This window comes from Cucurbita pepo, chromosome LG02 (genome assembly GCF_002806865.2).
Source record: "Cucurbita pepo subsp. pepo cultivar mu-cu-16 chromosome LG02, ASM280686v2, whole genome shotgun sequence".
Classification (NCBI taxonomy): domain Eukaryota; kingdom Viridiplantae; phylum Streptophyta; class Magnoliopsida; order Cucurbitales; family Cucurbitaceae; genus Cucurbita; species Cucurbita pepo.
Genome location: NC_036639.1, coordinates 6,808,047 through 6,824,000, shown reverse-complemented (window position 1 = coordinate 6,824,000; position 15,954 = coordinate 6,808,047). Strand labels below are relative to the sequence as shown.

At 40.9% G+C, this 15,954-nt stretch overlaps 1 protein-coding gene across 3 annotated transcripts; it reads left to right on the top strand.

The window, feature by feature from the left end:
• Nucleotides 1-538: 538 nt before the first annotated feature.
• On the top strand, nucleotides 539-4,098 carry LOC111788724 (probable alkaline/neutral invertase D). Of its 3 annotated transcripts, XM_023669185.1 has the most exons (6): nucleotides 539-621; nucleotides 805-890; nucleotides 1,685-2,097; nucleotides 2,211-2,642; nucleotides 2,786-3,344; nucleotides 3,471-4,098. In XM_023669185.1, the coding sequence occupies exons 3-6, from the start codon at nucleotides 1,720-1,722 to the stop codon at nucleotides 3,764-3,766; spliced, it is 1,665 nt and encodes a 554-aa protein (XP_023524953.1). In that variant the 5' UTR covers nucleotides 539-621; nucleotides 805-890; nucleotides 1,685-1,719; the 3' UTR covers nucleotides 3,767-4,098. The 3 variants fall into 3 exon arrangements, with proteins under 3 accessions (XP_023524953.1, XP_023524954.1, XP_023524952.1); XM_023669186.1 differs by lacking the exon at nucleotides 539-621 and having other exon boundaries at nucleotides 703-890; nucleotides 1,525-2,097; XM_023669184.1 differs by lacking the exon at nucleotides 539-621 and having other exon boundaries at nucleotides 704-890.
• The last annotated feature ends 11,856 nt before the right edge of the window (nucleotides 4,099-15,954 follow it).

Below are 15,954 nucleotides of genomic sequence, written 5' to 3'. Positions count from 1 at the left end.
TAAGATTATGCACGTTAATTAATGAATATTTATTCATTATTAGAATGCTCATAAATTTGGCCCATAAACAAGGAAATGAAGGGACATTAAGGGGAAATTCCGTAATGTGTATTAATGGTTGCTTTAAATATTTATTTCCTAACAAAAATGGATTAGAGAAACGTAAACTAGGAATTATATTTATTTGTTTTTTTTTTAAATTTTAATTAAATAAACTTATTATTGACATAATAGCTAGGTCATTATTCACTTATTTAATAAAATAAAAGGAAGGAAAAAAAGACCGAGAAAATGGGAAGAAAAAGAGATAAAAACGATGAATTTTCAACCNGGTAAGAGAAATGGAATTTTAATTGGAATTAAAAAAAAAGAAATAGGAAAGAGACAATTTTATGGTCACCTACCCATTACTTTTGATTTGGTCAATAATCAGGCGCTTCATTTCTCCTATAAATAAGCATCCCTTCTCTTTATACAATCCCCATCATCAATTTAGGCTGCGTTTTTCATTTTAATTGTTAATTATTTATTCTGCCTCGACACACTTGTCAGACGGAACCCTCAAAACTGCGTCGTTTTTGTCCACGTCGGACTAAGGTCACCGGCACTTCCCGTTTCCAAGTAACCTCTCTCTCTCTCTCTCTCTCTCTCTCTTAACATTTGTGGAATTGGATTAGGGAGAGAGATACACACACTGGCTTCCCCTTCCCGCTTCTTCAGCTATATAAATACCAGCTGTTGACAACTGCTGCTTTTTTTTTTCTCCTTTTTCCTTATTTTTTCCCTTCTCTCTCTCCCTCCTAGTTTCTTTCTTCTCCGGCGAGGATTTCCCGGCGAGACCGCCGACGTTCACTCTGATTCCTCCGCCTTCCTCTCTTCTGCTCTCTCTGGTATTCTCTCTTCCTCTCTCTTTCTCTCGCTCTGATTCCTTGTTTTGTGGTTGTTGTTGTTTGTTGTGTCTGAGTAGAGCTTCAGATCTGGCGGTTTTGGTGCCTTTGAATGGATGTCTGCTTACCTCTGTTTGTTCCACCTCTTTGAATTTCACTCTCTTGTTGTGGTGTTCTTTGTGGATATTGTTTTTCATGCTATCTGCTCTCTGCTTTCGAGTCCATGTTTTGCCTGATCGTGTTCTTGATCTGCTATCATCAAAGCTTTCTCCAGGATATTTTCTTCGACCTGTTTTGTTTTTTTGTTCCTTTTTATTTGTTTTAGCTATGTGATTTACTTCTGATTTCTTATTTTGCTAGTTGATTAGTTAATAAGTTCGTGGCGATGGACCTTATGTGGTTTGATTTTACTCGTGTCTTGCTGAAAGGGCTAGAAATGATTTGATATGTAGAATATCTTGTAATATGATAGCGAATTTAAGTTTTGGCAAATCAACTTCCTAGTAATTAATGAACATTTCTATATCTGTCCACTTTCCTTCGATGCTTTTGGACGTTATATATTTGGCTTTTCGTTTCNTTGTTTTTTTTTTTTTTTTTTTTATGTTTAATCCTTCGTGTATTTTACTCCCTGCAGGATAGAAAGCCGGGTTTCCTTTTTCTGTACCATCGACTTTACGTTTCCGTTTAAATTAAAAAATTGAAGGATTGACCTTCGATTCTTTTAAATATTGTTGTGCACTGCAAACGGTTGTGGTTAATGAATGACTAATTGTAAATATCTGTTCATAACGCAGATATTTCTTGTTTGGATCATTAGAGGAAAAATAAAATGGATGGGTTTGGACTTCGAAATGTGAGCTCACATTGCTCGATCTCTGAGATGGATGATTATGATCTGTCTCGGCTTCTTGACAAGCCTAAGCTCAATATTGAGAGGCAAAGATCGTTTGATGATCGGTCTCTCAGCGAGCTGTCCATCGGCCTTGCTCGGGGAGGTTTGGACAACTTTGAGAGCTCGTATTCACCTGGTGGAAGGTCAGGATTTGATACCCCTGCTTCATCTACTAGAAACACATTTGAGACCCACCCAATGATAGGTGAAGCATGGGAAGCTTTGCGGAGATCCTTGGTGTATTTTCGTGGCCAACCAGTTGGAACTATTGCAGCCTATGACCATGCCTCAGAGGAAGTTTTGAACTATGATCAGGTCAATGGTTATGCTTCCAGTAAAAGTATTCGAAAATGATTTTGGATATTTACAGTTTATGAAAAGAACTGTTAGAGACAATCTAATGTTTGGTTATGTTGCTTTTCTCTCAGGTTTTTGTTAGGGATTTTGTACCCAGTGCTCTGGCTTTTCTGATGAATGGAGAGCCGGAAATAGTTAAGAATTTCCTGTTAAAGACTCTCCAGCTTCAGGGATGGGAAAAGAAAATAGACAGATTCAAGCTTGGGGAAGGTGCAATGCCTGCTAGCTTTAAGGTTCTTCATGATCCTGTTAGAAAAACAGATACCATAGCTGCTGATTTTGGAGAGAGTGCTATTGGAAGAGTGGCTCCTGTCGACTCTGGATTCTGGTGGATCATTCTGCTCCGTGCATATACCAAGTCAACTGGTGATCTATCTCTGGCTGAAACACCAGAGTGTCAGAAGGGAATGAAGCTTATTTTAACTTTATGTCTGTCAGAGGGCTTTGATACATTCCCAACTCTACTTTGTGCTGATGGATGCTCCATGATCGATCGAAGAATGGTAAAATTTCTTTATATCTTCTGCTTGTTATAAACTTACGTTTACATGTTTTTCATTTCATATTATGTGATTATAATTTGATTGTCCTATTGAAACTACAGTCACATGTTTTTCATTACATTTACATGTGCTTTTATTTCTAGGGTATATATGGTTATCCTATTGAAATTCAAGCCCTTTTCTTTATGGCCTTGAGATGTGCTCTGGCTATGCTGAAACATGATGCTGAAGGAAAAGAATGCATAGAGCGCATTGTGAAGCGTTTGCATGCGTTAAGTTATCACATGCGGAGTTATTTCTGGCTTGACTTCCAACAACTAAATGACATCTACCGTTATAAAACTGAAGAATATTCACATACAGCTGTAAATAAGTTCAATGTCATCCCCGATTCAATCCCAGATTGGGTGTTTGATTTTATGCCCAAACGTGGTGGGTACTTTGTTGGTAACGTCAGTCCTGCAAGAATGGATTTTAGATGGTTCGCATTAGGTAATTGTGTTGCAATTCTGTCTTCTCTTGCCACCCCTGAGCAATCCATGGCTATTATGGATCTTATTGAATCACGCTGGGAGGAGCTGGTTGGAGAAATGCCTTTGAAAATATCATATCCTGCCATTGAAAGCCATGAATGGCGAATTACTACTGGTTGTGATCCAAAGAATACCAGGTGGAGTTACCATAATGGTGGATCTTGGCCAGGTTTGTTCATTCCCTTCAAGTTACCAATCTCCTATTAATATTTTGAATGTTAATATTTTAGACAAGTTATCAATCCATTATCCCATTTGAATGTTAATATCATCTTCCTCCTTGCTCTGGATCCAGTGCTACTATGGCTGCTAACAGCCGCGTGCATAAAAACTGGACGACCACAGATTGCAAGAAGAGCCATTGAGCTGACCGAGAGTCGTTTGCTGAAGGATGGTTGGCCGGAATACTATGATGGGAAGTTTGGAAGATATGTAGGAAAACAAGCGAGGAAATATCAGACGTGGTCAATAGCAGGATACTTAGTTGCAAAGATGTTGTTGGAAGATCCATCACACTTGGGAATGATTTCACTTGAAGAGGACAAGCAAATGAAACCACTGATCAAGAGATCATCATCTTGGACCTGCTGAAAGAAGAAGGATGAAGAAGAAAGAGGTATCTGGGTTTTTCATTTTCCTTCCATTGTAACACTATTCTTTTACAGTTTAGATGTGTACGATACCATCATCAAATCTGCAGTGACTTGGCTTTATTCGGGTCTTCAAAAAAGGTATGCGCCTCACGTTTTTTGGCACAAAATTCTGCAAAAAGATATTCCTTTGTTGAGATTTCCTCAGCCGCTGAATGCATTAATGGCTGCTTGGCTAAAGGGTGAACTTCGTTAATATATGGACTTTTTGGGTCTTTTCTTCCATTCTGAACTTCATTAATAAATGGCCATTCTTGTCCACTTATTTACCTACCTTTATATATAAATTTCCTTGAGTTTTAAGTTTGAGATAGAGTATTTGAACCTGCCAGTCTCTTTTTACATTGGTAAATTGAATTGTTGTTTCACATTTATACTTTGAAGCACTCATTTACATCCATTTTAGTTTAGGTTTTCAAAATGAAGTTTGTATTGATGATCTTCATCCGTACTAATTCACCATCAAATGAAGTGGTTTTCAGGCATTCGATGTGCATGTTGGTGATTTTGTTTTGTCTTGTCTATGTTTTGAAATTTAAAATTAGATAACGATTAAATTTTTAAAAATTTATTTGTTTTTTCAATCATTTTTTAAAACTTGATATTAGTGAAATTATTGACTAGGATGAGAGCTCTTAAAGTGTAAAACCCCAAGGGTCAACAAGTGAATTCAAAGAATGTAACTCAAATATGGGCTAAGGTTGAGGCCCTTGAGGTTGACTCCCATGGAGATTGCCAAGGGCAATATGACCGATCCCAACCTTGTAATCTTTTTGGGGAATCACTACAAGATTATAACACTTTAATGACTATAGTTTCTAGACCGCCTTATGGACATGACAAGTCGATAAATGGAAAGATACGTCTAAAAGCACCCATTTCTACCTCTATTATTGACTCAATTATTGACTTGAGCATTAAAGGGGAAGTAGTTTGACACCACACTCTTGTTCACTTATGTCTATTGATATCAACAAAAATTAATAACAACAATTATCGTTGTTTATGAGAATGGCTGTCACGACCCGATTTTTCGAGGTTTCGAAAAAAATGAATCGTGACTAAAAAGATAAAAGCAAAAACAAATAAAATTTAAAAGAAAATAAAATAGAAGATAAAAATCTGATAAAATTTAAAACAAGAAATTAAAGTCAACCACACCAAAATTAAATTCAATTATTACAAATGGAAAACGAACTGATGCTCCGGAACAACACCCCTCTATGACAATACAGCTCTCGAACACCTCCCCATCTCGACGAGTACCTGAAAAAAAAAAAGAGTAGAAAGGAACGAGTATACAAATACTCAGTAAACAACCTACTTGTAGGCTCTTTTTGCATCCCTTTATCTTAGTAGGTATCCACGGTCTTATCTCGGGTTTCTAGTGAGTGTGAACTAAGTTCGAACTCTCTTTTATGTATCTTAGGAGGCTTGCTCATCTTATGCACTGGAATAATCAGTATCCTGAGGTGAGACGAGACCTCAAAAGTAAATCTAAGGAGATCGCATGGCTTGATTTGAATAAGTACTCTCTCTGAACAACCCTCCCACGGAGGTTAGTTGACAACCCTCCCACGAGACCATACATCCACTAAAATCGGGGGTTGCGATCCCTTGTGTGCTGATCAGCTACTAAGTCATCTTATGTGGTTCCACATTTCCCTACTCAGGGACGGATTTATATGGCCTAGGAGTCTTGTTCATAAGACACCTTAGCTATCACCACTAGGTCGGGACACAAGTCACACTTCCCTGTCCGACTTTTCCTAGCTCAACAATCTCGGTTGGCACTATCCACACTGTTCAACTCCGACGGGCTACCTACAGTTACCGTGGTGTCCTATTAGTCTTTCTAGGGTAGATTCTTGTTGGCTTGGACTTGGATTCATTCATCTCTAGGATTCTCGTGCAAAGTCTCACAAACCTGTCGTGGTCTGGAATACTAGGGCCTGGGTCCGCTGATAATCGCTTTGTGAGCCTAAATACATGATATTTTAGAGGTATCCCCATTCTAGGGTTCTATCTAACCTACATAGTCTCAAGCACCCTAGTCTAAGCTCGTAGTTCCATTCTATTCAACAAGAAAGATAACACAAGCAATCATGCACTGGAGTTAATATGCAACAGTTCACACAATATTAACAAACATGCTCAAAGGGAAGATAACATCCATCTTCACCCGGAGCACAGATTTCACAAGTTCCCTTCCTACTCATGCATACATTCAATTATCACATCTATTTATAGTCATTCACATTTAGATTCCATTAATTTCTTTAATCAATTCATTTCCATAATTTTCATACTAATATGCTAGGTTTGGCTAGCTAAGTTTATCGGTATATTAACATGTATACTTATTCCAAGCGGTTCCTACAAGTATTGCTCGTGAGAATCCAAATAGTTACTTACTTTGTTGACGCGTACCTTCCCAAGCTTGAATTACTTGCCGGAAAATGGTCCATAAATTAATTTCCTTGATAGGTCCTAATTCACATAATAATAGAATCAGTATTGAAATCGGGGCAAAAAACAAGCAAACGAAAACCAAACCGGTGAGAGAATGGGGTCCCACACGTGTGCACGCGCTAGCACACTCCCGCACGCATCGATACGCTCCCACACGTGCGGCCTCCTTGTGCAGGGCACATGCACGGGCAGCGTGCAGGCAGTGCCACGTTTCGAACCCTAGCGGACGTAAGCTTACCTTTCGAATTTTGTGGGCGATACATGTGGCGCACAGTGATTGGGAGATTGTTGGGTAGGACCGTGTGATTTTAGACCGATTTATTGGACGTCCGGGTCGACTCGTGTCCGTACGCTCTGACGTGTGTCGACGGTGTGGCTGAACGTGCTGCACTAGTGGAATGTCGCCATCCGCCGCGCTCCTTCATTCGATCGACGCATGGCGGTTCTCTTTCTCTCTCCTTCGTGTGTTTCAAATTTCTAGAAGTTAGCGATTTCGCATTTTTGTTCTATTTTCTTTGGATTTTCTTATCTTCTAATCCTTAATCCATATCAAGGAAGTTTTTTCACGAATATTGTAGATCTCATATTCTACTCCTACCATATATTTTTTATATTTTTTATTTATTTTTTCTTGAACACAAAATGAGTTAAAAGCTGTTCAAAGATATGGAAAACTCACATTTTCTGTTCTTGATTGGTTTACCCGAACTCCAATTAAACTCCAATTTTCATCCGATTTTCTTATGAAAACCTTCAAGAAAGCTATGTGAATCTTCTTTTAGTTAGATACTTCAAAATTTCTAGATCTATTGCTCAAGAAACTCCTCAGATCTAGATAAATTCGAAACAAGAAGTTCGGAACCTTTGTTCGTTCTTGAATTTTCTTGTCGGAATGTGTGAATCTACCACCCGAACTCCTTTTCCAGTACCGAGAGGAGTCTTGATTCAAAGTTTGTGTTGGATTCAATCNATAAAAAAAAAAAAAAAAAAAAAAAAACTGGAAAGATCATTAAAAATTTGGAGAAATCTCATGGTCTATGAAATTGGTTATTATATAGTCTTCCTTGATACACTGAAAACAAGGAAAAAAGCCCGTCTAACAACTCCATACTCCTAATAACATGGTATGACTAAATCAAATTAAGAAATCAAATAAACAGACATCGCTTACCATAGGAATGTTTTGACTAAGTGATGGTAGCAGACCACTAAAACAATCTAACATCTGGAATAACAAAACCTAACAATTCCTCCGATAAATTGAATATACATAGTAATCCGTTTATATTTATATTCAGTTTCTATCTATGTCCGAACAAACTCCCAATAGTTTTCTCAACTTCAAGAAAGTATCTAATTTTAGTGTTTAGTCATCACATCAGCTAACTGTTCCTGTGTGCCACAATGCACCAACTCCACCGTGCCAGCCTTTTGAGCTCTCAAAGGAAATGGAAACACACATTTATGTGCTTGCTCCGACCTGCACTCTTAGGTTTTTTGAAAGCCTGATTGCGGAGCTACTATCACCGCGAATAATAGTTGACTTGTCTTGATTCTGACCTAGCTTTTCCAACACCCTTTTTAACCATACTGTCGGGCATGCACATGTAGCTGCAACTATCAATTTGGTCTTTGTGGAAGATAAACTTACTATTGGTTGTTACTTTGATGACCATGATACTGCTCCAGAACTCACTAAGAACACATAGCTTGAAGTACTCTTTCTCTCATCCAAATCTCAAACGTAATCACTGTCTGTGTATGCAACAAAATCATCATCTCCTCCTTTCCGATAGAAAATTCCAAACCAGTTGTTCCCTTCAAATAATGTAGTACCCTTTTTGCTACCTGTAAATGAAGTTCAGTGGGATTCTCCATATATCTACTAATCAGTAAGTTTTGTCCATATTGTAACGACCCTAAATTTCCATGTATCTAGAGTCGCTACTAACGTCTCATGATCATCTCTAATGCAGAATATAACTCTAAGAATGCTCATCTTTATTATCGAAAAAATTTAAAACTTCACAATACGTTAAAACATTAGAAAACACTGTCGGAATTACGTGTTTCAGATATCATGCTAGAGTTCAAAATAATATAATACAATTACAAATTAAATAATTTAAATAAATGAAATGCAAACACCCTATCCTAACCAAGACTAGGAATTTTAAATATGCAACTATTCTATGCACGCACCATAGTCTCTGATCACGATGCTGCCGTCAACTGTACATGGGCGCCTTGCCTTTACCTGAAAAACAATATGGCACACGACCTGAGTTTTTCTCGAAGAAAAACTCTGTAAGTGACCCCAGTATAGGGGCCATGCTAATGCAAACACATGAAATCATGAATTAGGGACCTATCTCTAACCATCTTAAGGGTGGCCTCCAGTCTCGGACAAATTGGATGTGTAGTACTTCTCTACACACGACTCACACGTGTGAGTGTGAATCCCCAGGGTGCTCGCACACCCCCTGGACCCTCTGGTTAAGCCAATCTGTAGTAACGTCCGGAGGTCAGCGGAACCCCATAGTGTCATGCGCCTCTTGAACACCCTCATCTGTGTGCATTTGCATTTGCGCTCATCATATGATGCGCGTCCGCACTCATCATCTCTAGGGGAAGTAGCCTTATGCTTATGAACATATAATATGTATGTGGTCCCTCTAAGTCCAATTATACATCTCTTCTAACACAATCCTCTAGTATCATCTCTTGGTTACACTATGTAGCACGTGCTCGTGGATATTTACATTAATGTCATTTTCATACTCTTAGGGTTGTGTCATATGTCGATCTAACGACATGATGCAATATGGCAAACAACATCATAAGACATGTTCAACATGGAAAACATCATCATGTTAATAACATCGTCATGCATACATCATACTCATCATAGAAGCCATTAAGTGCATCAAATATAACATGCACGTCATGCATCGAAACATAAATAACGTACATTTAACATACATCACAACACAACGTCATACTCATACATCATCATAAATTAAACAATATTTAGCCTATCCTATAGTAATGCCACTTACATAGTTGGCCTTGGCCGAAGTACTCTCTAATTAGCTAAACGTAAGCTCTCGTTCCGTGAGAGCTGCTTCCTACGTTGCCGGAGTTTGTTTCCTATCACACCATTCACCACCTTCTATTAGTATTTCACAATTAATTTATCAATAATTCAATAAATGTGAAATACGACTCTAAAACAACCTCGGATACCTTAATCAGGGACGAAAATAGGTCCGGGAGGGTCGAAACAGTGGAAACCGAGCCAAAAATAGGGGAGCCGAGCTGAATAGCCGCTGGGAGCCGTGAGCTGTTTACGCCGAGCCGAGGGACCGCCTGCGCCATTGTGTGCCACGTGGTAGAAATCAGAGCGCGCCACATCATGTGGTGTGCGTCGGGTCGAGGCGCGGGTCGCACTCTGATTCGAGTCGACTGCTGCAGAAGGCTATTGGGCCGGGCTGGTTGTTGGACCTCGGTTTACTGGATTGGGCTACAAGTATTTGGGTTGCTGGCCGGTTTGATTGGACCGTGGGTCTGGTCCCGGGTCGGTTCAGCTGAACCGTGGCTTTTGGGCTGGATTGAGGTTTGGGCCGCTGTAGTTGGGCTGGGCCAAAGGTAGAGGCCAAGGGGAAAGAAGTCGGGCTAATCTATCGGGTTTTGGGTTCGGGTTGACCCGGATCCGTGGATCTCGTCTTCCTTACCCGACTTTGGCCGATTCTCCGGCGTGTTTTCTCTCTTCTTTCCGCAGTGTTTTCGTTGCCGATTTCGGTCCTCTTTCTTCCTTTTCCTCTCTGTTTGTCGTCCTTCTTTCCTTCCTTGAAGTTTAGTGGCCTAAAGGTTCCTAAAACCACATATCTAAGAACGTTTAGGAAAATCTAATTTTCTGACCTCGGTTACCGACGACGGCGCTTACGAAAAGGCACAAAACGTACCCTGAGTTATTTTGCTTTCATTAGGGATCCTTCTCGTGGTGGTAACTGAGTGTTTGGCGTCGATTTTAGGGTGGTTTGGGGCTCGTTAGAGGAATTGGAAATTCGCCGACGTTATTCAAAATCTCTCTCTCTCTCTCTCTCTCTCAAAATCTCTTTCTCTCATATTTTCATCATTTTCTCTGTTTGCAAGTACTCTGATCGATTCTGGGAGTCGTGGGCTGAAGGTGGAGCGAGGTGTGGCTGTCGTTTCGCGTGGGGTCCGTGAAACTCGGCGGTCGTCGGAAAACTCGTGAGTTTTCTGGCGACTGAGTTTTTTTTTTCCTTTTCTTTTTCTCTTTATTTTTATTTTTTTTTTCTTTTTCCTGGGTCGTTACACATATAGTAAGTTTGTCCACGTTAATTCCATCTTCATCTTTCATAAGTTTGCATCCTAGGACATCATACTTCTTCTGACTTATAAAAATACTAGTATATTTTTGTAAGACTTCAAGGCCAAGATAATACCTCATCTTACGAAAATCTGTCATGTCAAACTCATTTTTCATGGAATTTTTAAATTCTGAAACATTAATTCATCATTTCCAGTAAAAATGAGAAAATCGACATAAAGACTTACAATTAATACTTTGACTTCTTTTCCTCTCTTGATAAACAAAGTATGCTCATAGTCACACTTCTCAAAACCTTCCTTCATGAAATAGGCTTCTGTACGGTTGTACCAAGCACGTGGAGCTTGCTTAAGCCCATAGAGTGCCTTCTTTAACTTGTAAACCTTCTGCTCATGTTCCTTTTGCACATATTCACAAGGTTGCTCCACAAAGACCTCCTCATTCAAATCACCATATAGAAATGCAGATTTCACGTCCAGCTGATAGATGGATCAACTTCTTTGAGCTGCAAGTGTTACCACCAAACGAATTGTCTCCATGTGCGCAACAGGTGCAAATACTTCAGTATAGTCAACCCCATACTGTTGAGTATACCCCTTTGCTACAAGCCTAGCCTTGTATTTGTCGACTTTCCCATTTCATTGAATTTTGTCTTATAAATCCATTTTACTCCAACCTTCTTTCCGCCCTTAGGTAACACCATCAATTCTCATGTGTCATTTCTATTTATTGCTTCCATTTCAAGATCAATGGCTTGCCTCCATTTCTCACTCTTCAATGCGTCTTCAAAGCTTACAGATCAATAGTGGTAAACATGGCCAAGTGAGCTTTATTATCTTCTTCATAAAGATCTTCTCTTGTTGCATAGTCTCTCATCTAGACTGGTGGTGTAATGATAAGGGTTNAAAAAAAAAAAAAAAAAAAAAAAAAAAAAAAAAAAAAAAAAAAAAAAAAAAAAAAAAAAAAAAAAAAACGCCTTAAATCTCGCCAGAAATTGTGGGATTTCCTGTGATGGGCGTATTAATGCCTTGAGTCCCCATATTAAACCCTAGTTAACTTAGTAGCCGTCTTTTTCTTTCGAGTCACTATCGTACCTGTGAGGGAGGAGCCGAAAGGTTAGGTGAGGGATCGAAAACGTCGCGAGACTTCGAACTTCCGTGAGCCCTTAGGTAGGAGCAAACCGACGCCAGGGTACTTTGGGACAAGCGGGACAAACGCATCGCCAAGGACGACGGAAGGCGGTGGTCTCATCGGCAACGGCAGTCAAACTCTGCGATTAGGGTTCCATCGGGATTCTCGGGTGAAGAAGACACAAAGTCTGGTCGGGTTTCAGCCTTTGAACCGGCCCACGGAACAAACACGGGCCCTGTGCGTTTTGGCCCAACACGGACACGCGCTGCAGCCTTGGTCTCGGCCCTGCACGCGTGCTCTCGGCTCGGCTTGACGTGTACGGCAGCTCGGCTTCGTCAAAACCCGCGGCTCGGCTTCGTCAAAACCCGCGGCTCGGCTCAGTCAAATCCCGCAGCTCGGCTTGGCGGCTTAGCGGCTTAGTTGGTCGACTCGGCAGCTCGGCTTGGTGACTCTGTATCACCATAATATATCGATTCCAAGGTTTTCGACTCTTCTGAAGCCGTTTCTGCCCTTAGTTTTACCATCCGAGGTCAGTATGGTTCCTAAACGTTAAAGACAGATTAGGTCGGGGGTTTATTTTGATAAATAGCATGAGGTTTAGCTAGGGTATGTTATGAAAGGTTCCTAAGTTTTTATGTGGTTATCATAGGACGTATTTAACCGCTGGGATTAGCTCGTTGTGAGTAACTTCAACCAAGACCATCGAGGTAAGTAACCTTACTGTTGTCGTTAGTTATGTATGTATGTTGGTGCGTGCCCTGTGGCCCTTGCATGCACCATGTGTGTTGTTGATGTATGCTAGGTTAGATGTTTCTTGCAGTGAAATGCTATGTAAGCCATGTTTATGTATGTGATTCTTGCAGTGAAATGCTATGTATGCCATATTTATGTATATGACGTTGTGATACGGTTTGCTATCCTGTATGTATGAGCTTGATTGACATGTCATGATTGTAATGAGAACCCCGCATGCCATGAATGTGATGACCAGTATGTTGCGATATGCTTACTCGATGTTTGACCCAGTTATGCAATGTAATTCGGTGAGGGGATGGAACGTTGTATGTATAATGCCATGGAGGTAAACCTTAAAAACCTTATGCACGCTATGGTTATGTACATGGGGCACTCCCCCGTTATGCTACTGATGGTATGGACGCGTATATTCGATATTGTGTTCGCCACGATATCATGCAAGCCCTCCTTTTCCGTAGCGTCGGTAATGTATGTCATACATACCCGACCAAGCCAGGCCAAGGGAGTTCGCATGCGACCTCGCCTGGTGGGCCCACAGTCACGCACGTGGGCCATGTGTGGGAAAGTACCATGTATCCACCCCCGCCCAGACAAAGCAAGGGCCTAAGGCAATGAGAAGGAATGGAAGACAGACACCTCTCTCGGTTTCTTTCTTTTGACACTTGTGCTTATGTATGTGTATTGTATGTGATCGTGTGTATGCTAATGTATGATTATATGCTTAACCCCAACAGTGGGGCGACTTACTGGGTATTTTATATAATACTCAAGCCACGTGCAACCCATATTTTCAAGTAAGGGCAAGGCCCCCATGTACGGCTGACGGTGGATGCTGCGGAGGCCATGGAAGTCTTAAGGAGGGTTCGTAGTGTCGTAGGCATCTTGTTGGATTCTCTCGGTTAATAGTTATTGCAATTGTCCCTCTAGTTATCTGTTGATTATTTCTAGGTTAGGCTGTCGTTATTGTTTTCCCCATGTATGAATTGCTTATAATAATGAACGTATTGCCATTTTTGAGACTGTCTTACATAAACTATTGCACTTTCGTTATATGATTACAAGGTAACGTCGCTAATTAGGATAGAGAAAATTAGGGGCGTTACAGTTGGTATCAGAGCCCTAGGTCATAGGTCTTGTAGACTGGCCTCCAGCAACCACACCGTCACCGTCACCGTCAGGTATGTGTATATATTGTAAGGAAGAATTACGATTGTACGCTCTCTTGTCCTGATGTTAGTGCGTTCCATGATGTGATAGATATATGCTTATGTGTGTATCCGACTAATGCCATTGCATGTGTACGTGACTTATGCCCTTGTGATTGTTCATAGAATGGATAGATTAGTATATAATGTAACGATCCTAAATTTCCACATATCTAGAGTCGCCACTAACGTCTCATGCTCATCTCTAATGCAGAATATAAATCTAAGAATGCTCATCTTTATTAGCGGAAAAATTTAAAACTTCAAAATACTTTCAAACATTAGAAAACACTGCCGGACTTACGTGTTTCAAACATCATGCTGGAGTTCAAAAAAGATAAAAACAATTACAAATTAAATAATTTAAATAAATGAAATGCAAACACCCTATCCTAACCAAGACTAGGAATTTTAAATATGCAACTATTCTATGCACGCACCACAGTCTCTGATCACGATGTTGCCATCAACTGTACATGGGCGCCTTGCCTTTACCTGAAAAACAATATGGCACACGACCTGAGTATTTCGAAGAAAAACTCTGTAAGTGACCCCAGTATAGGGGCCATGCTAATGCAAACTCATGAAATCATGAATTAGAGACCTATCTCTAACCATCTTAAGGGTGGCCTCCAGTCTCGGACAAATTGGATGTGTAGTACTTCTTTACACACGACTCACACGTGTGAGTGTGAATCCACAGGGCGCTCGCACACCCCCTGGACCCTCTGGTCAAGCCAATCTGTAGCGACGTCCGGAGGTCAGCGGAACCCCATAGTGTCATGCGCCTCATGAACACCCTCATCTGTGTGCATTCGCACTTGTGCGCATTCGCGCTCATCATATGGTGCGCGTCTGCACTCATCATCTCTAGGGGAAGTAGCCCTATGCTTATGAACATACAATATGCATGAGGTCCCTCTAAATCCATCATAATGTCTCTTCTGACACAACCCTCTAGACTCATCTCTTTGTTACTTTAGGTAACACATACTCGTTATCATTTTCACGCTCTTAGGGTTGTGTCCTATGTCGATCTAACGACATGATGCAATAAGGCACTCATCATCATATAGCATGCTCAATATGGAAAACATCCTCATATTAAGGTAACGTCATGCAATCATCATACTCATCATATTGCCATAAAGTGCATCAAACATATCAAGTACGTCATTCATCAAAATATATATATACTGCACACATCATCAAGTATCGTAACCCACACATCATCATAACTCATACATCATCATAACTCATATACCGCATCGTACGACATAGTTCATACATCATCATAACTCATACAATTTTTAGCCTATCCTATAGTAAAACCACTTATTTTGTTGGCCTTGGCCGAAGTACTCCCTAAATAGCTAAAGGTAAGCTCCTGTTCCGTGAGAGCTTCTTCCTACGTTGCCGGGGTTTGTTTCCTATCACACCGTTCACCACTTTCCGTTAGTATTTCACAATTAGTTTACCTATAATTCAATAAATGTGAAATACGACTCTAAAGCGGCCTCGGATACCTTAATCGGGGCTAAAAACAGATCCGGGAGGGTCAAAACAGTGGAAATCAGGCTGAAAACAGGTGAGCCGAGTCGAACAGCCGCTGGGAGCCGCCGGAGCGTCACTGGAGGGAGCCCGAGCCGTTTGCGCTGAGCCGAGCCGAGGGACTGCCTGCGCCGCTGTGTGACACGTCGCAGCAACAGAGCGAGCCACATCGTGCGGTAACGTCGGGTCGAAGCGCGGGTCGCGGGCTGCGGAAGGCTACTGGGCCAAGACTAATCATTTGGCCTCGGCTTACTAGGCTGGGTCGCAAGTGTTTGGGTTGCAAGGTGGCTTGATTGGACCGTGGGTCTAGTCTCGGGTTGGTTCAAGTGAACCGTAGCTTCTGGGCTGGTTTGAGGTTTGGGCCGTTGTAGTTGGGCTGGGCCGAAGGTAGAGGTCGAGGGAAAGAATGGGCTGGCTCTCTCGGGTTTTGGGTTTGGGTTGACTCGGGTTCGTGGATCTCGTCTTCCTTACCCGACTTTGGCCGATTTTCCGGCGAGTTTTCTCTCTCATTTTCGTGGCATTGCTGTTGCCAATTTCGGTCCTCTTTCTTCCTATTCCTCTTTATTTGTCGTTCTTCTTTCTTTTCTGGGAGTTTTGCGGCCTAAAAGTTCCTAAAACCACAGATCTAAGAACGATTAGGAAAATCCAATTTTTCGACCT